Below are 22,297 nucleotides of genomic sequence, written 5' to 3' on the forward strand. Positions count from 1 at the left end.
AGAGGATCATTAAACTTTTCCATATGAATACTGAAATCGCCATAAATTAGAATAGTATCAAGTATCATTACTACAAGGGTAGACTAGAATTCTGGAAACTCGCTGAGGAACATTTTGTATATGAATAGTAGGCCTAGCTATAAAAAATTATTTATCTGCAATAATTGTTTACCTTGTATGCCGATTTGCACTGAAACACATGCTATCCAAAAAAATTCTGTTAGTCTGAGAATTTATAGTACGGCTTTCTAAAGTCATTGTTTGGGGTGCAAGTGGGTTTCTTGTTTTAATGTTAATTGTAATTATGAGGAAAAATAATTAGGTAAACGGTACACAAATCACTGTCGTGGTCATTATGATTCACAGACACTGCAGTCGTCGCAGGTCAACCAGTGCTTTACAGTCCTCGCTGCTCGTTTCCGAAGGTTTCCGAAGATAAACCGAATAGAGACCCAGCCCCTCCCGAGTCCCGTGTCCGTCTGCCCCCCCCACCTCCCGTCTACAACGACTCTCTTTTCGGCTAGACTCGGAGGAGGAACCCGGCGGCTGCCCGGCTGTGCGTTTGTATTACCCAAGATGGAGGTATGCTGATGGCATTAGCGTCTAGAAGCGATCCAGCCTGTCTCCGTGCCTCGGCCGACGCTTTTCCGAGAAACGAACAGATTGTTGTCTTGATAACGTTGGCATTAATAAGGCCCAACGCATTGGGAATTTAGTTGGGATCGCGTTTTTGGTGGCCACCATCATGAGCTCTGGAGAAGGAGCGGAGGAGACGCCGAAGGACGCTGCCGATATAGCAGCGTTCTTTAAATCTGGTAAGCCCGAAAACGAACAGGGGAGATCAGATCGGGCAGTGCAAAATAGCCGCTCCCATCAAGACGACAAGGGCTATGGGGGCATTGTTACCGATTGTGCACTGTTTAATGGATCGGTGGGGTGGGGGAGGTTCGCCCAGGTGTCGTTACTCATTTTTAGAAGCGACAATGGATCATAAATTGGGGAGGGGGTGGGGGCTGTAATGCAGAAAAAAAATCATTTATTACACACTCAGTAAAATGTAACAAACCATGTCATCTAGCAAGCAAAGCTCGTTACTCACGTAGTAGCCATCAGCAGTCAAAAGACTTACTAGTTACTTACTGGCTAAGGTTAGCTTTATTAGCTTTGTAACTGACTGCACCCTGAAATTAGCTAGCTAGTTTGCTTACGTAGCTAGTTACCGTGCTTAAGTTTGGCATATGCAAAGAAAACACATCAGATGGTGATCAGAGATAGCTACTTGCTGTCACTGAGGTTGTAAAACATTTAAATAAAAACGGCTAAATCACGACGACGTTAGATGGGCGAATTAAGAGTATGAAGCTAAGTTAGCTAGTATGTTCAGAATCAAATAGCTATGGCTAGCAAAGCTGGGTAGCCAAGGCAATTAGGACAGGCATATCACAAACCGCTTACTGCCAGATTGATGGCAGTTACTGGATAAGATAAACATCTTTCATAGAAGTAGCTCCACGTGTTAGAGATTTTATTACTTATCTAAAACGTGTTTAGATGAATAGCGAATGCTTTCTGTGCTGTCAAAATAGAACACAATCGAGCGTGCTATGTAAACAATACAACGGCGTGGCATGCATTGCTCTATGGTCTGTGGCTAGGTTAGCATGCTAGCTGAGGGTTCCCCTACTATGGCTATTATGTCACGCTTGGGTAAGGGATGCATACATTTGTGACTTATTCTGCAGTGTTTTGCCAATGCATGGTGTCTGAGTGGCATGCATGTTGGATTGCTAAAGATGATTATTGGTATTTTTGAAGGATAGTGTTGGTCAATCATGCTTGCTAACTAGCTTGGTGAAGTGAGGCATGTATAAACACTATTCTGGGCCTGTCCTTGATTGAGTATATTGATAACAGTTAGCTGGTCCCTAATATGGAGGCTCAAAGTCTTACATTGTTGATTTCCTTTCCAATGGAATTTACCGTTTTGTACTTTTTTGAAAATATCTATGCCTTGTATAATGAGCTATTATTTTGGTTAGAGAGAGAGGTACGAATGTTTCATTTCTAACATACCATAACAATATTTAGAAAAACAAATAGGATTCAGGTAGTCATTATAGCTTACTGTTTTATTAGAACGTTTTTTTTTATACAGTTGTGCATAATCTTAAAATTGCAGTAGGATTGCACTAAATTTCCATTGTCCAGAAAACATTTCATCAATCAAACCATTGGTGGTAATAACCTTGTGTGTATTTAATTGTTTCCTGTCTTTGTTGTCAATCCAAGCCTCAATGCAAGGGAAGGAGATGAGAGACAGCCTTTGCCTTCAGTCTGCGTGCCTATAGATAACCCACATGGGAAGTCCTGTGTCCACATTCAATCTGCAGTTTGTTCCCCTGTGATGTAGTCTTCTTATATGAAATACATGTAATTGACAGACCCAGTCTAGAATTACATCCCAATTTTTTACTTAACCAACATTACCCCGAACACGTCCCTCTAACCTTAACCACTAGTTTGCCATACCCCTCCCCCAAACCTTAACCACTCCTCTGTGAAACCATTACACATACCCACCCCCTATTGATTAAAAAAAAATAATCTGGAGAGATTAGTTAAAATGGTTGATCATAATGTGTGCATCCTTCAGCCGTATGTCTGTCCCCATGTGTTGTTGCTCTCCTGTAAAAGTTGTCTGTAGGTACATACAGTGTTTAGGTGCATCTTACTTTCCCTAATGTAATTACATTCCCTGCTTCCTTCATTTTATTTCCATTTTTTAAGGAAATTTGCTAATCTGACCCAGTACCACTGCCTGGTGTCATCCTTTGTGGCTGGATAATGACAGGCTATTATGGGGTGTCATTACAGTGTTTTGACACCCCTGTGAGAGCTCCTGGCAACCAGCTGAGCTAGGTCCTGTTATCACTGCGGGCAACCAAGCTCTGATTGGAGCGGAAGTAGACTCAAGCTTTTTCTCGCTCCCGTCGTCTCTGTAATGCACAGCAATACTAGCATCAACACTACAGGAGCAATGATCTCTCTCGTGACGTGAACATGGGTGAAATTGCGGAGCGCTAATATAGTGAATTCCTGCGCAGAGTTCGTAACCGACAGTTAGCATCCGATATCTTAATACACAATTAGTCACCCATCCCGGCTGCGCAGACTGGGGCACGCAGTTGTGTGTGATGTGTTGAGTGTCACACTGCCAGTGCCACATTTCCCCCCCTTTCCCGGCTATATAACAGCTCCCGGCCATGTTCTAACATGCACAGGTTTAGTGCCTGCCTGGCCACTGGGTATGTTTTTCTCCTCAACCTCCCCCTCTGTTGTCTTGGTTTCTCCGTCTTGCTCTTACGCTCATTCCTCTTTCATTCACACTGTCCGTCTGTATTTGTCTCTCTGGCGCTGCGAGGATCCAACTGTAAGTCTTAAAACACACTCTGCTTTTGCTTATGACGGTTATTCAAGAATGTGTAAAGGAAAATGGTTCATCGTTTGTCTGTGAATTGAAGTGTATGTAGTGAAGCTTCAGCGAATTGAGAAAGGTGCCTTCCATAATAATTTACATGCTGTTTCAGTTTACAGTGGCATGTTCCAAGAGACAAGCCAAGAGGGGGCTGGTGACTTGAAACGAGGGACCTTTGAGCACAGAAACTTGACCAGCCTCTTGTTACTGTCCAGGTGCCTTTTCATACATCACAGTCTATATTAAGTATATAAACACAGTATATGAATACATACATATGCCATATCGTGACGAAAGGCTACTTGCCATTCACTTGCTCTTGTTTCCCCTCCGTGACCCTTTTCTCTATTACTTGTGGAGTCCGGTATACAGGTTCCTTTGCCAGTACTGGCCTCATTGGTCTCAGTTTTGGTCATAATCACACATCAGAATTAGAATCAGGTTTTGATCAACCACCAGAGTAATTGACTTGGGCCAGGTTGTTTTTTTTGAGCGGTGTACACGATTGAGTGCTCTTAACTGAAGAATCAGGGTGCTGCCTGGACAAAGTCCTGTGTGCTTCCTTGGACATTAGTGACTCGGGAGTCAGATTTTCACCAGTTTTTATTGCTCAAAAATATCAGTTGTGTATAGAAGTATTCTTTTAAATATGTAGAAGAAATATATGGTAGCGTAAAAATCCTATTATTAGCCTCACCTTTCATCACTGGTAGAAAATGCTATAACTTGTCTTCACAGAGCTTTGGCAATATATAACTATACTATTATTCAAACATGCCTGGACCACTATAATACTGTTGATACACATTTAGTTTCATAAAGGCGTCCTTCATAAAGGCGTCTTTGTGCGCATCACTCCGGTTCTTAAATATTTGCACTGGCTTCCAGTCAGTTACAGAACACATTTTAATTTGGTGCTTTTTGTTTATAAATCGCTGAATGGTTTAGGCCCCGAATACATTTCTGATATGTTTGAAGATTATATACCAGGCAGAGCTCTTAGATCCATGAAGACAGGTCAGCTCATAGAACCCAGAGTCCAAACTAAACATGGTCAAGCTGCGTTTAGCAGTTATGCTGCACACAACTGGAATAAACTACCAGAAGCTCTTAGACGTGCCCCAAATGTATCCATTTTTAAATCCAGGTTAAAAACACTTATTTTTTCACGCGCCTGTGACTGAGCACTTAAACTTAACCGCACTGTTTAGCCTTACAGCTTGTCTAGCTTCCTATGGCTTTATCCCGTATTTATTCTAATTCTATTTTCTTATTCTATATTTTATTATTATGATGTTGTTTTGATGTTTTCATTTGATAATTTATTTTTATGCTATTGTATTTTTATATATTTTCTTTGTAAAGCACATTGAATTGCTTCTATGTATATATTGTGCTATATAAATAAACTTGCTTGCTTGCTAAAGCTCTGTAAAGCAATAAGAATAAAAAACCAATAAAAAACTAATAATGAATAATAAATGTTTTTTAAGTGGCTGACGGTTCATTTTTGAACTACTACATGACTGCTATGGTCATTATATAATGGTTACACAAATATTCTGTGGTTGCTACATGATAATAACACTGGTCATGATGATAATGACGGTAGCGTGGTCATGTCATGATGGTCACGACGGTAGGGTGGTCATTCCATGATGGTCATGACGGTAGCGTGGTCATGTCATGACGGTAGCGTGGTCATGTCATGACGGTAGCGTGGTCATGTCATGACGGTAGCGTGGTCATGTCATGGTGATATGAATGTCTTTTCATAGGTATGGCATTATTAATTATCTAACTCTGAGGACCTGCACCTCTTTACACCTTTCTTCTCCTCCTCCTTACTCTCTGTCCCTTTTCTCTCTGTCTCTTTCACTCCTCTGTCTCCCTTCCCAGTGAGAGACTGAGCCAGATCTACAATGTTCCACAAGCCCATAACAATTAACAATCAAGCCCGCAAAGTTAGTGAACAAGAAAGCGGTAGAAAGACAGTGAAAGTGGGACGACCTCATTCTGGAAACACGATGACAAAAGAGAGCGTGTGGGTGCATGTTTGTGTGCGTGCGTGTGTCCACGTGTGGGTGTGAGTGTGTCTGCATAGGCCATTTTAGAACAGCGCAACGTTCCTGCCAGCGGCCCCAAACTAATCACCCGAATCCTGCTACACAAAAAGAATATCCAAATGAAACGTATTGATTGGTTTATCAATTGATGACTGAACGACTGGCGTGGAAGTAACCTGAGAGGATCCCTGTTGGCTTTGGGACGTTGTTTTGTCTCTCCCGGCCTTATCAGGACGACACACCTACTGTGATTTAACCTTCCCTCAACCACACCATAACAGCCCCACGGTGTCCTTATTTGCTTCCTCAGAGCCTACATATTTGTGTGTTGTGCGCGTTTGTGCGGTGCATGCATGGGTGTCGTCTGCAGTGAGGTCTGTGTTTCCATCTCACCTGAACATGCAATGCAGGTGGATATGGGGCAGACATCAGTGTAACCATGGGAACAGACAAGTGCCACACACACATACAGTCACTCGTGTGTGTGTGTGTGTGTGTGTATGTGTCTTTGATATCGGTGCTATGACGAACATGTGAAACATCCCTCTTTTTTCCTCTCTTAGCTCTCTGCTTTCACACTCTCCTTCGCGCTCTTCTCACTCTCCTCTTTCTGCTCTTCTCTCTTTATTTTGCTGTCTAATTCTAACCTTGCTCTCTCTCCTTCCTTTCTCTCTTCTTAACCTCTTCATTCCTTTCCCTTTCACCTTTCAGTCTCTGTCACTGCCTTAGAGGGAAGGACAGACACCCATTATCATACATCCCGTGTGTGTGTGTTAAATATAACCATGGGGCAACTGAAGAATGTAATCCCAGGATTAGATTAGATTAGGGTATAGGTCAGTGCGTAATCTAATGAACAGAACTCACCTAACACTGTTAGCTAACACACATACCCTCTCTCCAGTTTTCTCTTTCCTCACTACCCCTCTTCTCCAGACCTTCTCTGCCTGTCTCTCTCTGTTTCTCTCTTGCTGTCTGTCTCTCTGTTTCTCTCTTGCGGTCTGTCTCTCTGTTTCTCTCTTGCTGTCTGTCCCCCTTCTTTTTCTCTACTGCTGTCTGTCCCCCTTCTTTTTCTCCACTACTGTCTGTCTCTCTGTTTCTCTACTACTGTCTGTCTCTCTGTTTCTCTACTACTGTCTGTCTCTCTGTTTCTCTACTACTGTCTATCTCTCTCTGTTTCTCTACTACTGTCTGTCTCTCTGTTTCTCTACTACTGTCTGTCTCTCTGTTTCTCTACTACTGTCTATCTCTCTCTGTTTCTCTACTACTGTCTATCTCTCTCTGTTTCTCTACTACTGTCTGTCTCTCTGTTTCTCTACTACTGTCTGTCTCTTTCCGTTTCTCTACTACTGTCTGTCTCTCGTCTGAAGGCTACCTGGAGACTTCCTTGGGGACTGAATATAGGTCAACACCATCTTAGCACACAGAGCATAACTGGGCGAGAGAGGTGTGTGATTTTGTTTCACAGATTGAATTACAACCAAGTCCTCACAAGGATATTAAAACTTTATTTGGACCTTTTGTAGGTCCCCATGAGGGAAAAGTACATTTCTGGCTCAGAGGTCACATTTACAACTGGGGTTAGTGTTAGAAGTAGGGTTACTTCTGGTTTCAGGTTTTACGGTTAACGCTAGTTTAGGTTTAATTAGTAAAATAGGAGTTAGGTTGTTAAGGTTAGGAGTCGTAGATTTTTGTTTTCTGATCCCTTCAAGAAGAAACATACAAAGCTGTGCATGTGCACGTGTGTGTGTGTGTGTGTGTGTGTGTGTGTGTGTTTAGTAAATCTGTTTGACACTCGTGTGTTGGCAACAACTCCCGCCAGAATTCTAAATTTAAAAAACACCTTTTGATGAACACTTGTTTTCTGTCTCGTGTGCTAGGGCCTGTGAAAAGTGCCACGGTTTCATTGAGATGATCCAGACTTTTACAACATTTGCCTCAGCAATAAAGCATTTTATAATCTTCTGGAACTCTAAATGACCCGCAGGTCACTGCAGTGGGAATACATTACATCACCCATGTTTATTACAATCGAGTGATCTGGAGAGATCTGAGGTCAGAAGTCTAAGAATACTACCTGTGTCTGACTTGACTGACATAGCCGAGTTCACAATCTCTTTTTTATGACACCAACAGTTTGCTCTGCTTTTTTCATGAAGTTGTAGTTTTACTGGCCTAAAACAAGAACCATCGGTGTTGAATAATAATACTACCTGTTTCCTAGGCAATAGGTACCTTGGATTGGTTTAGCCAGTAGCTCACAGAATCGCCGCACAAGTCAGGAGCAAACTAGCTTTTGGTGGAATATATTCAACTTTGTGTGATGCACTATATTCAACTCGTGCGTATATGCGGTGTTAAATCGTCAGTCTTTGTCTGCGCAGTCAAAAGTGTGTCTACATATTATTGTCTTCCTGATCACTTTTTGACTGAGTTCTGCTTCACCAAACATCGTTTTTTTTTTGTTTTTTATGACTGACTGACTGATTGCATGGAGACTGCCAGTGTCGTTCTGGTGCTGCTCCTGTTTTAAACGTGCCACCAGAAGGAGTGTGAGGTAATGTAGGACACCTCCTCATGGACCACTGCACTCCTCTCAGGGCCTCTGGTGGCCTTAAAGTGCTGTCTCACTCGCCGTTCTCGCGCTCTGCACTCCCTCCCTCTGGGTTTTGTGATCAACGGTATCGGTATGCTGAGAGGGTCGGGGGGCGTGACTCATGCGCTGTATGTGATATGTATGTGAGTGAGTCGTACTGGTGACTAGCTTTGCCGAGAAGTCAAGGGGAAACGGGCCCTGTTTTATGTCCCTGTGTGTGTGTGTGTGTGTTCCAGTGTGTTCCTCTTTATTGGTGGTCTCGCTTTTGTATGCTGTCAATAGCCCTGTAAAGACAGTGTCAGAGCAAGCTGTGTGTGTGTGTGTGTGTGTGTGTGTGTGTGTGTCAGATGATCAAATGGAAAGTGACGTCTGAATCATCACCATGGTCTCTCTTCCATGGAGGTAGGAGTGGGCTAAAGTCCTGACTTCTGACGGTGCTCTTGGTTCTGCTTTGTCATTTCCTCTCTGTCTGTCTGTCTCTCTCTTTCTCTTTGTCCCTCTCTGTGCCTGTCTATGTTTGGCTGTCAGCTAATGAACGAGGTAGCAGTAGGCTGGTCTTGCACCGTTCACTGTGTGTGTGTGTGTGTGTGTGTGTGTGTGTGTGTGTGTGTGTGTGTGTGTGTGTGTGTGTGTGTGTGTGTGTGTGTGTGTGTGTGTGTGTGTGTGTGTGTGTGTGTGTGTGTGTGTGTGTGTGTGTGTGTGTGAGAGACCGCATGAAAGGGGTGTAGAGTGTGTTCTCATTATCAACCCACTTCTGATCCAGTCAAACCTCTTCTGGTTTCTCTCTGGGATCTGAGCCTGACCTATTCTCCACGTGAGTGTGTGTGTGTGTGTGTGTGTGTGTGTGTGTCTGTCTGTATTTTATGTGTTAAGATGTTTTTTTTTTTTTCTCTTGAGCTTCACACTTCTAAAGCTGCCACTTTAATTTGGTTAGTTACTTCCACTAAAGGACTCCAAAGCTGTGTACGGTTTGCTGTAGGTTCACTTTGTTAATGTTTTGTCTTTTCACGATAACTTAATTAAAGCCTGTCAGTTTGCTCTGTGGAACTCTCTTTTTATCTTTGTGTTATTGTTGCTCCTGCAAAATAATGGACCAGGGAGGAATTCCCTGAGAATAATTTTAAGGAGATCTAAGGAAGTCTGCTTATCACTAAGCTTTATCGCTCCTTCGCCCCTGCTTCGTCTGTCGCTGTCTTCACTGGCTTTCTATACAACAACCCCCCCCCCCCCCCCCCCCCCATTGTTGACTTATATATGAGTCAGGAACACTATATGCTAATGACTGGAAAGGGTTTGCTGATGTGTATAGCACATGTGTTTAGTGCAGTGTTCGTAGCTAGTGTTTTAACGTTTTAGCTCTCTTCCTTAAGCCTGAAGGGGCATTAGGGGCAATTCTCGTTAACATTCTCTCTTACTTCCTTTTTCTTGTGTTCTTTGAAAAGAAGTGTCATTTAGTTGTAGCCATATGATGATTTTAACTTTCAGTTATTTGGGAGCTTTAGATAAACTACCGTAACAATTTCTACCTGGACCATCAAAAGCATTAGGAACACACAGGGGAAATCCTAGAGCCCGATTGGACATTTTTTAGCATGAAGCCTGCATCAGTGCAACATCTAGTAAAACATTTGACAATCCGTGATTATTTTGTAATTTTTTTCCTGGTTTGTCTCTTTGGGTTCCAGGTGTGAACCTCTCCAGCTAAAAAGGCATGTGTTATCGGCCCAGGTCTGTTGATGAGTTGGGTGAAGAAAGATAGGACTGAGTCCTACACAATAGCTATTAGAACAATTATAAATTATAGATCTTTCTCTTTCCCTCTCGCCAGATGGTCCTCTCCAAAAAGAGCCCAAAGGAGACTTGTCCAGTCAGCTACCAGGTATGACAAAACATATAAACACGTGCACATCATGGTTTTGTGTGTTCCTGTGATCTAACGACCCTATGCCCTTTCCGATGGTTGTTTCTGTGTGTTCCATCTCAGGTCATCTGTCTGTCACAGCTCTGTGTGTGTGTGTGTTTGGATTAGGTGTGTCTAAACAAGGAATGCCCCCCCCCCCCCAACTAATTTCACCAGTCCTGTCTAAAATGTCTGATTTGGACCACCTTGTTTGTGGGCGGTGTCATAGATCGAGACTGTTGATCCCATTCATTCACTAGTGATGTCACAGCTCTGCCCATAAAGGGTTAACACCCTGTATACAGCAGACCACCAGGTGGATTAGTTTGACTCCTCAAATCATTGGAAACAAACCATCTGATGTCATCAAATGGTTTGTTTCCAATGATTTGAGGAGTCAAACTAATCCACCTGGTGGTCTGCTGTATCTCACTGGTCACACACACACCTATGAAGGTGAAGGGAGAGTGTTACCTAACTCCTGATAATGTGTCTGGTCCCTGACAGATGTTTGATTAGAGTTGGGGCGGGGTTCGGCCTCGTTAACTTTGTCCCTCGCCCATCATCCTCAGTTTTCTCTCTCTTCATCCTTCTCGCTCCCTCGGCTCTGTCGTCATCCCTCTCTTCCCGGGTCATTGGGGTAACCCTGGCCTGTGTCTCAGTCTGCTCCTCTACCCTGTTATTAGAGGTCTGGACGGATGGAGAGAACCAGGCAGGGTAGACGGAGAGATGCAGCTGGCAAACAGACTGTCTTCCTGAAATAGTGAAGAAATGGGGGGGGAAAGTGGGAGGACAGAAAGAAGGGATAAGTGAACGGGACTTGCAGGAGAACGAAAAGGATGGACGGCCGCGCGTGCGCGTTTCAGGGAATCTGTTGGGAGAATGTAACACTGGACCTTTGACCAGCAGCTTTTTAATTGATCAGAAGTTGAGAAATGTAGTGGTCATTTATAACTGTGATGGGATCCTTCCACTGTGCTCCGTGTCCACATTTGGATGACGGTGAATCCTTCCAAACAATCCACTCTCAGGGAGGGTTTCCTGGCCACTGCACTTCGACACTTCATGAAGGCGAACTACGACTAATGTATTGTGCCACAGCTATCTAATGTTTGTCTCCCCAGTTTGATCTGGGAAGGTGGTTTTAATAGACCTTCACTGTTATGGCCTTGTTTCATCGCAATAACTCCCGTAACAATAAAATAGTTTGAGGATTGAGACACCTTTCCACCAAGAACGTCTCGCCAATAAGTTTTGATTCCCATCGCGCGGCTCGCACAACCAGGAACTGTTGGTCTGGGGCATGATTGCTTGTGGGTCACACCATCCCCAGCTTTAAGACTGAGATTGCAGTTGCATGTCCTCACATAGTTCCCCTTAAATGGCTGTGTTCATCTTTCCCTCTATATCAAGAAGGCTATTCATTATACATATATTAGCGTAGCTCTTTCACCTGTGTACTTTTCCAACTCCGTTTCCCTGCATGCACTGTAATTTTAATGACACCGTTGAAAGAGCTACGATAATATGCGTTTCGAAATGATGAATAGCCTCCTTGATATAGCGGGAAAGATGAACACAGCCATTTAAGAGGAACTGTGTGATGTACGTTCATGGGTCTTGGTCCGCTTCGTCACACGTTTCTGTCTTAGAAAATGTGTCCTACAACAGTTTTATTTGCTCGTTTCTATTTTATCACTGAAAGCAGACAATTGCCGGCTGATGGAAACCGGTGTGTGTGCCAGCATTACCCACAAGTGAGGGCATTGTTTGCTAGCCACAGCTGTGGCGGATCACCCAGTTAGATTGCCCCTGCAGTCTCTGTAGCCAGTAGGATCCCCCTCTCTGTTTCAACAGCCAACCGGATCTACTCCTTGGGGCTGAAGAATCTGATGTCAATCAAAGTGACTAAACTAGGCTAATAGGGGTTAGAGTGGCTGGCAACAGCACAGAGAGAGAGAGAGAGAGACAGACAGAGACACTGTGAAAAGAGAGTGTGAGAGCGCATTGTGTGTAGTAAATAATTACTAGCAACGATCTGGTTGAGGAAGAGGAGTGATTAAGCTCTGGGGAAACTGAGTGAGAGGAATTGCTGAAAGAGAGTGACTATGATGGAGGGAGGAGGACGATAATTGGGGAGGAAGAGCAAAGAAGACATGGGAAAGAGAGACCGTGATGGGGGGGTGGAAGAGAGACCATGACTGGGGGTGTGGGGGGGGGGGGTGTGGAAGAGAGACCATGACTGGGGGGGTGGGGGGTGTGTGGAAGAGAGACCATGGCGTGTGGGGTGGGGGGTGTGTGGAAGAGAGACCATGATGAGGGGGTTGGCGGGGGGTGGAAGAGAGACCATGACGGAGAAGGAGGAAAGAGAGTCCACGAGGAAGGAGGAGAAAGTAGAGAGACCATGACGGCGCGGGGTGGAAGAGAGACCGTGAAGGGAGAGGAGTGGACCATGAGGAGGAGGAGAAAGTAGAGAGACCATGAGGAGGAGGAACAGCGAACATGGTGGAAGGGGAAGTGAGACAGGGGAGGGAGAGGGTGGAAAAGAGACAGACGGAGGAGTAGACAGTTAAATGAAGCTCATTGGAGAGAGAGAGATGGATATGGACCGAAAGACGGAAAAAGCCAGAGGGAAGCAAAATAAACTAACCGAAGAAGGAAAAACCAGGCCGTGTGGCACTGATGTTGTGTTAATGTGGAGTGTGTGTGTGTGGAGTGAGTGTGTGAATGTGTGTGTTGGTCAGACCCTCTGTCATCTGGGAGGCCTTTCTCCTCTCTGTCATGTTTCTTGCTCTGCTGTTAAGAATGTGAATCATCCATCTTAGGAATTCCAACACAGCCTACAGTTGGAGAACGCCCATGATGCAATGTATGTCTGCACGGCCCCTATACCAAACCTGGCCTTACCCAAACCGCTCCAATCTCTTGCCCCGCATGGGGGCCCCTCCACCAGCTGGTTGCAGATCGGTTTACATGAGTATAATCCCGACCATAACCATTGAGACGCACTGGATCAGGATATCCAATCAACGTGTGCGTGCGTGCGTGCGTGCGTGCGTGCGTGCGTGCGTGCGTGCGTGTGTGTGGGAGAGGTATACTGTCCATATCACTCTTTCATGGCCCTAGCAACTGAAACAAACACACACTTCTTATCGCTGTGTTGACATGTGGTTAAGTTTGCTCACCTCCTCTGTGTAGACTGAGTCATTGGTGTTTGTTATCAGGAAGTACGGGTGTTGCGCTGAGACGCATGGGGGGGGGTGAGAAACTAGAGCCGAATGCTGTGGACACACCCGTGGCAGGCCGAGGTCAACGACGATGATGCCAAAGCTGTGTCTGTGACTGTGCAGTGTCCATTGTCCAGACCCAGTGATCTGGGTTTGACTGGCTGGCGGGGGGGCCATTGTAACGAGGGTGGTCCCCTTGAAGCAGGTAGGAATGAAGAATCATGTCCACAGAGACGTAACCGTGGGTGTTGTCTTGACCGGCGGCCTTGAATCAAGCGTAGAATATGTTGAGCTCATCCAGGACGGTGCCATCACGGAGCTGGATTTGAACCCAGAACCTGTGTTCGACAGGTGGGCCCAGACACCTCCAGGGCAGGTTGATTAAACAAATAGAAGCTCGAGTCTGAGTCTGTTTTCTTGAGATGGATTTGAGATGAATAATGATGCGTGCGTTGCCACTGTGTTGTCTAGCAGTGCTTTCAGCAGCGTCTGTCTTCGTCCGAAATCTTTGGCTAAAAGGGACATTTGGGGATTCTTGTTGGGGTTCGGGTTACGGGTTGGATTTAAGGGGTTAGGTTGTGTGCACGTGTGCTCGCGCTTGTGACTCTGCGGCTGCGAGGAACTAATGCTCACTTGACCTCTTGGATCCCTCCTTCGGCCAGAGCCTTTCATGTGTGTGTTTGTCCCCCGCCAGCCCTACATGGGGAGAGATGATGTACGCTTTGACCCTGTGGGGTCAGGACACGATGGCACGGACATCGTTCTCAGGAAGAACCGCATGCAGAGTTCAACACGCCATTATCTGACCCGCTGTCATCTGATTTCCATAGAAGACACGGATGGAAATGATGCATAGCTTCGGTGCCCTTTAACTCTGTCGGTCCCCTTGTCTGTTTCTTTGTCTCTCTCTCCCTCTGTGTCTCTCACTCGGCCTCTGTCTCACTCACTCTCTCACTATCTTTGTCTCTGTTTCTGCCTCCTACTGTCTTTCTCCATCTGGCTCTCCCCCTCTGTCTGCCCCTCGCACACCTCCTCAGTCTCCTTCTGTCTATCTGTGTCTCTCACTTCTTCTGTCTGTCTCTGTCTCTCTGCCACTCCATTGCTCAGGCAAGTGGTGGTTGTGTCTCTGACCATTGTCTGAGTGTTGTGGTCATTGCTGCACTAAACAAGGACCGTTACTATGGACATGGAAAATGACGTTTTTTGTCTGTGTTTTAAAGCAGACCTCTGCATTTGTCATGTAGGCATCTTTTTTAAAGAATGCAGCTTTTTCGGGCTGAAAACAGGTGTGGGCCAATTTCAAATCTTGCTTCGATAATCCAGCTTGTCTCTTCCATTCTCCAAGCTACGCTCTCTCTCTCTCACTCTGTGGTGCAGGGAGAGTGTGTGGTGGACGTTTACCTAATAGGAGCTCACAATCTGGTTTGACATGCAAACACCTATTGGTGAAGTATTCATGTGAGTCATGATCAAGTCTGTGACCCAAAACTGAACCAAACTGGTGCTGAACCAAAGCAATTGGGATTTAAACTAGTAAAACAATGGGTCAACAACGTGTTCCTAATGCTACAGTGTTCCTGCTGAAAGAAATAGATTTAAATAAATGATATTCATAAAGAATTCATTGGATGCATGTCCAGAAGGCGGAAAGGGCAACGTAGAGCGAGATGATGAATGTTGGCCCAGTGCGGAATGAATATATGTTTGTATGGCCATTTTAGAACCCGAGTAAAACACTTCTAAGATGTTGTTTGCTCTGAAGAATGCAAACAAATAACTGAAACCATAATGAAATAACCAGATGCATGTTTTGAGCTAGTAATTTTCCCAAGACCTAATTTCATCAAGATCGTCCAGTGGCCGACAAACCACCAGACCCCCTGCTCCAGCTAGGGACAGCTTCACTGCGATAGAGCTGCCAGTTCAGTTAGTCTCCAAGCAGATAATATCCTACAGGTGAATATAGTAAAACATTATGTGGAGCGGTAGGGTAAATATGTCTGAAGTAGAGTGCTGATTGTCTATTCAAACGTTGGAGGGTGTTTTGAAACTCCACCTTTCACACTTTCTAAGCATTTTTCTCTTATCCGTACACAAACAACGCTGTGCTGGCATATTTTGTCTGTGTGTGTGTGTGTGTGTGTGTGTGTGTGTGTGTGTGTGTGTGTGTGTGTGTGTGTGTGTGTGTGTGTGTGTGTGTGTGTGTGTGTGTGTGTGTGTGTGTGTGTGTGTGTGTGTGTGTGTGTGTGTGTGTGTGTGTGTGTGTGTGTGTGTGTGTGTGTGAGAGAGACACCACACGTCTGATCACGGTCAGGATTATCTCCAGTGCCCCTGACTCTCTTATCCCTCTCCCCTGACTCACACACACGCTGAGAGAGTTAAGACTGAGATTAAAAGTCTGCAAAGAACCTGTCCCCCTCCTAAACTGTCATAGGACTTTTGTACACAGGAGGGGCTTAAAGGAGTGATTGCTACTGAGCTTAGCATGTGTTATCACCAGTCCTCAAAATTCACACTCATTTAAAAAGTAGCCTGTGGCTTAGGGGGTGGCCTCGTTTGGTGTTCATGTACCTCGGCAGCGTGGGTTCATTCTGGCCTGCTGAAATCCTCTCCTTTCTTTCTTGTCCTTCCTTGATTAGCCTCCGAGTGTAACTCGGTAAGATCGTATATTTGGGTCCAGTGTAGGTTAACGGGCCGTTGTGTTTACGCGTTTACGCGACATCGTCGCTGGTGGTTGGCCGAAGCCCTTCGACAAGCTCCGCCCCCATCCAGCTGACTGGTGTGAAGCAGCGACGGTTCCTTTTACAGTGCGCCACACGATAGAGCCACACAAGAAAAATAAAGTGTCACCCTTGAATCAGGAGAGGTGTACTGACGCACCCATACTGCTTCTCGCCTTTCGGGGGTCTGTTGGAGTGCTGAAGAAAGGCTTGAAAAAGTTTACTTGTTATCCAAAAAAAAAAAGCGAGGGAGAGAGGGATAGACCAGACGGCTGGAAACCCGAAGGATTTAGAAGCAACCGTCCATCCATGAGAGTCTGTGGTGGCCAGTCAGGATGACATCATGTTCTGTAGCAGCATTGCAGGGTTTTAGGTTCTTTCTTATTCACTCATTTTATTTAGTCATCGATCTTGGCTCTCACCTCTTAGCTGCTTTCAAACATCTTCAAACCCCCCCCCCCCCCCCCCCCCCCCACGAAGAATTATATAGACCGTAAAGGAACAAAGTACCTAATCTTCATCTTAATCCTAGATTTCAGTCCTTAACCTAACTTCTAACCCTGACACTTAACACTAATCTGTAACCCGGTAAAGGCCATGGGACACTGTGGAGATTGTAGAAGTTGTGATCACTTGGCGCTCATCTTACCTCAGGTCGCTAACATTATGCTGTGTTTGATTACCATCGCCGAGTAGCATCTAACGTTTAGCATCTTGTCTTGTTGAATCACTGGTCGCTAGATGTCAGCTCTGAGCCAATCAAAAGACGCGAGAAGAAATCTATTGAAAGTCAACGAGCGAATAGGAAAAGGGCATGCGCAACAAAACAATCGTCTATAAAGCTTTCCTTGCTGACAGGTGGGCAGTGTGAACGTGATAATCGCTTATCGGAGTCGGGAAACCAGGTGCCGACATAGGCCCAACCCCTAAACCAAATTTTTTGGCTGTTGAGGAACAGAAAATGGACTCACTTCTTCATCTCTCTTCCTAATTCTGTCATGTTAGGGGAGTTTAGAAGGCTAAAAATATAGAGCAGCTCAGGTCATGACATCCAAGAAATAACACTGGACTTATTGTGGAATACTGAGCAGGGCCCGTGAACACACACTCAGGTTTCCTGTCAGGAAAATTTGGCACCGGATATTTGACTGACTGCCTTTTTAATATATGGGATATTTAAGAAATGTGGGGGTGTCCGTATGCCCGGGGTACACTAGGGGTTCATTAGGGCATCTACTGTGTTGCCTGTTGGGCAGAAACAACCTTCTGATAATGGGAAATCTTCACGGAATAGAAGTTAGCCTATGGAGCACTGCAAACAAATCAGAAATTGTATTCCTGTCACGCTAAATTCACTTAAGGCAGCAGAAGCGCATTTTCCCTTAGTGGGCATGATTGTGCCCGCTGCATGTGTTTGTTCGTAGGTGACGCTAATTCTCACTGCTAATCCATCCTTCTCTCTTGAATTGTGAAATCTATGGCTGGGCAACAATATGTACCATTAAAGAAGTAATGATTTGAGGGGAACACAAGAACACTCCAAACCATTTAAGGGGCTGCCGTTTGATGATGATGGGAGCCTGGTTGCTGCGCTTCCCTGTTTGTGTGTTTCTCTGAGCAAGTTTGACTTCTGGGAACAAAAGCTCAGCAAATGTCTGAAGATGGGTAAGTAAAACATGAAAAAAACGATCATGATTTTCTGGCTTGGGGTTAGGTTTAGGGTGAAACTTCCAATTAGAGTTAGGCATTATGGGTAGGCTAAGTTAAATCGTTGTGGGTTAGGTATTAGGGCTAGTTAACTGAGAGTAAATTTAGATTATGGTTAAGGTTAGAATTAGGTTGGGGTTAGGGTTAGCGTGAGGTTTTGGGGAACATGGAATTTTTGTTTTTGAGTCCCCACTATGTTAGATCTCTAAGATGACTAGGCCTGGGCTTTGGGCTGTGTCTAGGTGATCGTTTGTTTTGTACGTGATCTAATTTCATACCCCCTCAGAGGATTGATTAAGACCTGATAAAGATGGCGGGAGAGAGAGAATATGAGACGAGGATCAGCCTTAGGATCATGCTTGTCACCTCAGCCGTAAACACTCCCACAATGCCTTGTGTGTGTGGAGGCATGCTATGTAGTATACTGCCAGCTCCCGTGTGTGTGTGTGTGTGTGTGTGTGTGTGTGTGTGTGTGTGTGTGTGTGTGTGTGTGTGTGTGTGTGTGTGTGTGTGTGTGTGTGTGTGTGTGTGTGTGTGTGTGTGTGTGTGTGTGTGTGTGTGTGTGTGTGTGTGTGTGTGTGTGTGTGTGTGTGTGTGTGTGTGTGTGTGTGTGTGTGTGTGTGTCTGTGTGGCTCAGGAACAGCGCCATTTAAAAGAAGCGTCTACATTATGATGTCTTCTCATTTACTCCTCCAGGGTACTGTCACATTGCAGAAAGAGCATAGTGACATCACCTCTAGCCCTCCCTCCCTCCCAGGAGAACTGTCCCGGATGGCTTTAAGCACACACGCGTATGAGTCTGCAGGGAAAGAGCAGGCAGAAGGGAGTATGAGAGAGATTGAGGGACATGAAGAGGGGAGAAGGCTGTGTGGGGGCATAAAAAAGTTCTGTCCCCAATTCCTGCAGGATGTTGAGAAATTGAAGAGGAGTATAGAGAGAGAGGCCATAGAGTGAAAAGGAGGAAATGTGACCAACCTATAGATATTGAGGTATTGCCCAACAAGGGGTCATTTTCTTGCTCTGCGTTAAGTTCGATAATGAGGCTTTTCTGCTCTTTTGCTACACAGCTGGTTCCGTGTTGTAGCGTAGACTAGATGCTAAATTACAACAATGTCAAGTGTTGTGTTGTGCTGTCTAGACTAGGCCTTGTGGTTTAGGTGTTGTGCTGTCTAGACTAGGCCTTGTGGTTTAGATGTTGTGCTGTCTAGACTAGGCCTTGTGGTTTAGATGTTGTGCTGTCTAGACTAGGCCTTGTGGTTTAGGTGTTGTGCTGTCTAGACTAGGCCTTGTGGTTTAGGTGTTGTGCTGTCTAGACTAGGCCTTGGGGTTTAGATGTTGTGCTGTCTAGACTAGGCCTTGTGGTTTAGGTGTTGTGCTGTCTAGACTAGGCCTTGTGGTTTAGATGTTGTGCTGTCTAGACTAGGCCTTGGGGTTTAGGTGTTGTGCTGTCTAGACTAGGCCTTGTGGTTTAGATGTTGTGCTGTCTAGACTAGGCCTTGTGGTATCGGCTAGATTATATGTTCTGGTGTAGGTGGAGTAGCTCTTTGGTTTCTCTTGACCAAGCAAATCTGTTTTTAACTCCAGTACCTGTGTTTTTAACTCCAGTACCTGTGTTTTTAACTCCAGTACCTGTGTTTTTAACTCCAGTACCTGTGTTTTTAACTCCAGTACCTGTGTTTTTAACTCCAGTACCTGTGTTTTTAACTTACGGTGTGAGTTCCTATTTCCGAAAATCATACTGCATTCATTGGCCCTCATTTATCATTCTTGCGTAGAAACGGGCGTATATGTTGGCGTAAGATTTTGCTTACACTCCTCTCATCACCTGATTTATGAAACTGTGCGTACCTTTAAAATCCAGGTGTACGCAATACCTTCCCTTGATAAATGCCGCGGATGAAAACGATCGTCATTAGAATAACACGCCCCTATATATTCAAGTCTCCGCTTCCCCCACGCCCTCATTTTACGCCATGGACACACGGAAGACGGCAAAAAAGAGAAACTTCTCTGACGTGGAGATTGAGACGATCACCAGGGAGATAGAAAGAAATAAAATTGTTTCATTTGGCAGTTTAAAACGCGGAATAAAAGATGATGATGTGATGTGGAGTACTATTCATTCACATTAATAACTGCATGACAATTTGTAATATTCGTCTTATTATTTCATGATATTTATCAATGACGTTTATTGTTATTTAGAAGAAGAATGTCGTTATTATTATTATTTCTATTATTGTCTAAAAGAAGAAGAATGTCATTTTATTATTTTGTCAGTCTGAATTATATTTTGGTAATTCAAAGCCTTTTATTACTGAACCCAGTCCATGCGCAACTGCCGGGCCTAACCCTGAAACGTCATGTAAAGCGCACAGACTCGCATCTGAAGGAATACAAGTCAAATGCTTTGGTAAAGTCACACAAATGAAACCTTGAAGTCCATGTTGCACAAAAATAAACACTGAAGTTTGTAATTATGTTGTTTTTTTTTTTTACAGTAGGTCATAATATATCACATCTTTTAGTTTGTCAGTGCGTTAGGATTTTCTTTTCTGCGCTGTTAAGGTTTCATTTCTCTCCGCCATGTCCATGTGCAATATTTTGTTGTCATCCATCCACCAAAGATCACTCCAAATATAACTATTAATACTGTTTTATTTTCAGTTTACATCTCTGCACTGGCATAACATCAGTGCACGAGGGAACTGCAGCAGGGGCTGAGTATACAGCTGCACATTTTTTACTTGAGACAGGTCAAAATAAAAGTCCCGTCTCTTCACACATGCGCACAATTAACTCTTGCACAATTTTGGGTATACAACAGTCAGTATCATAATTAAACAACATAATATAACATAAATGATGAGAACATATAACTCAACATGCGCATTTCCGCACTAACTCAAAACGTGCGTACACCACCTCCTGAGCTGGCGTAGGATTTGAGAGTGCCATACGCCAACGTCCATATTGATAAATCTCAAAGTCACCGTGGTTTTGGGTGTACGCCAGGTGTACGCTGGAAATTTGGTGTATGCACTTTTGATAAATTGTGTGTGTTTGAGTGTCTGTGTTTTTGTCTGTTGTTGGAGTTTCTATCTGGTCATTGGAAACTTAATTCAATCAGGCTGTGAATCAGCAACATGAAAACAATGAGAGTAAATTTAATATCAGAACAGAAATAACAAATAAGTGGACTTATTAAGTCCATCAAAATCTTTGTTTGGACAGTTCTAATATACAATTGGAAATAAAATAATAGAATTAATCTCATCGCTTGAGGTGAAAGGTTTATCACTTTCTGTTTCTCACACATATCATGCCATGTCGCTTAACTGAAACGGGCTCTTTAAAAGAGCATTACATTACACACTTGTTTTAGATTGACCTCATCATGCTGACCTTTCTCCCTTTCCTGTCATAATGACGACTTTCCACCATTGTAACCACTGGCACCCTTTTTTTTCTGGGGGTAATAATGAATTGATAATGAAATTCATATTTTTTTTATGAACATCACCACTTGTTGAATCTCTAGCACAAACCTTTTTTTTCTTTTAGGCATCACATCTGTTGTAATCTGTTGTAAGTTAAATTGTAGTTTTAGGCAACATACTCTTCAAAGCCTGCTCAATGAAGAAATAAAAATGTTAGTGAATTTGTAAAACAATTTCACTAAAACTATACCTATTTTTCATTTACTTTATTAATGGAAGGGAGTAATTGAACAATTACTTTCTGTAAGAAAAAGAAAAGAGAAAGGTATGGGCAGTTGTCAGCTTTTATGTGATGTTTAATCTTTCCAATCCCTCTCTCTTCTCCAGGTTTTCGAAGAAATGAAGAAATGAAGGCAATGGAGGTGTTGCCAATTCTAAAGGAAAAAGTTGCCTTCTTATCAGGTTTGTGTGTGTTATTGTGGGTGGGTGTGTGGGTGGGTGTTATTGTGTGTGGGTGTGTGGGTGGGTGTTATTGTGTGTGGGTGTGTGGGTGGGTGTTATTGTGTGTGTGTGTGTGTGTGTTACTATGTGTGTGTTTGAGCTCAAGCTAAAATCCTCCTTTCTTTATAAACCACGCTAATGGAACATGACACATTCACTAAGTACAGCTTCACACATTTACAGCTCTGGAGCCTTGATCTTGGTAGACTGATTGTTGACAATCCCCCCACAGAAAAACAAAACACTGGCATGGAGTGGTAATCTGTGACAGACCCTTGGCCTCTTCTATAAAATACACTGGCACAGGCACAAATCAGTCAGGGTTGTCAGAAGAAAATACGTAATTCAGACTGTTTGACTATAAAAATGCTGGTTGAAAAAGAGGTCTGACCCCAGTTTACTCTTTAGTTCCCAATGAGCTATTCTAAAGGGATCAAAAGAAATGAAGAATACAACTACGTAATAGGGTTGTCATACTATGTAAAATAGTATGCTAAACCCCCACTGAATAGTATGCCTTAATGTGTTAGTATGTAAGGAGTAAAGTAAAGGTTAGATATTGCTGTGAATCTTCTTACATTATAGCCTGAAGTTCACAGACAACATATCTACAACTCAGAAAATTGAGGGTGACTGGGGATGCATACTCTTCAAAGTTTCTATGA

General features: G+C 44.0%; 1 protein-coding gene across 8 annotated transcripts in view; it reads left to right on the forward strand.

Moving 5' to 3' along the window:
- The first annotated feature begins 509 nt into the window (after positions 1–509).
- The window catches only part of trioa (trio Rho guanine nucleotide exchange factor a), a 59,966-nt gene continuing 38,178 nt past the window's right edge, over positions 510–22,297 (forward strand). For 6 of the 8 annotated variants that reach the window (XM_029122624.2, XM_029122625.2, XM_029122627.2 and 3 more), the window contains exons 1-3: positions 513–815; positions 9,966–10,016; positions 21,519–21,593. In XM_029122624.2, coding sequence (XP_028978457.2) covers positions 746–815; positions 9,966–10,016; positions 21,519–21,593 — 196 coding nt within the window. In that variant the 5' untranslated portion in view covers positions 513–745. Of the gene's footprint in view, positions 816–8,933; positions 8,952–9,965; positions 10,017–21,518; positions 21,594–22,297 lie in introns of those variants that run through there. The other 2 variants (XM_029122632.2, XM_029122630.2) reach the window with 2 other exon arrangements.

The sequence above is a fragment of the Esox lucius genome, chromosome 10 (genome assembly GCF_011004845.1).
Source record: "Esox lucius isolate fEsoLuc1 chromosome 10, fEsoLuc1.pri, whole genome shotgun sequence".
NCBI classification, from domain to species: Eukaryota; Metazoa; Chordata; class Actinopteri; order Esociformes; family Esocidae; genus Esox; species Esox lucius.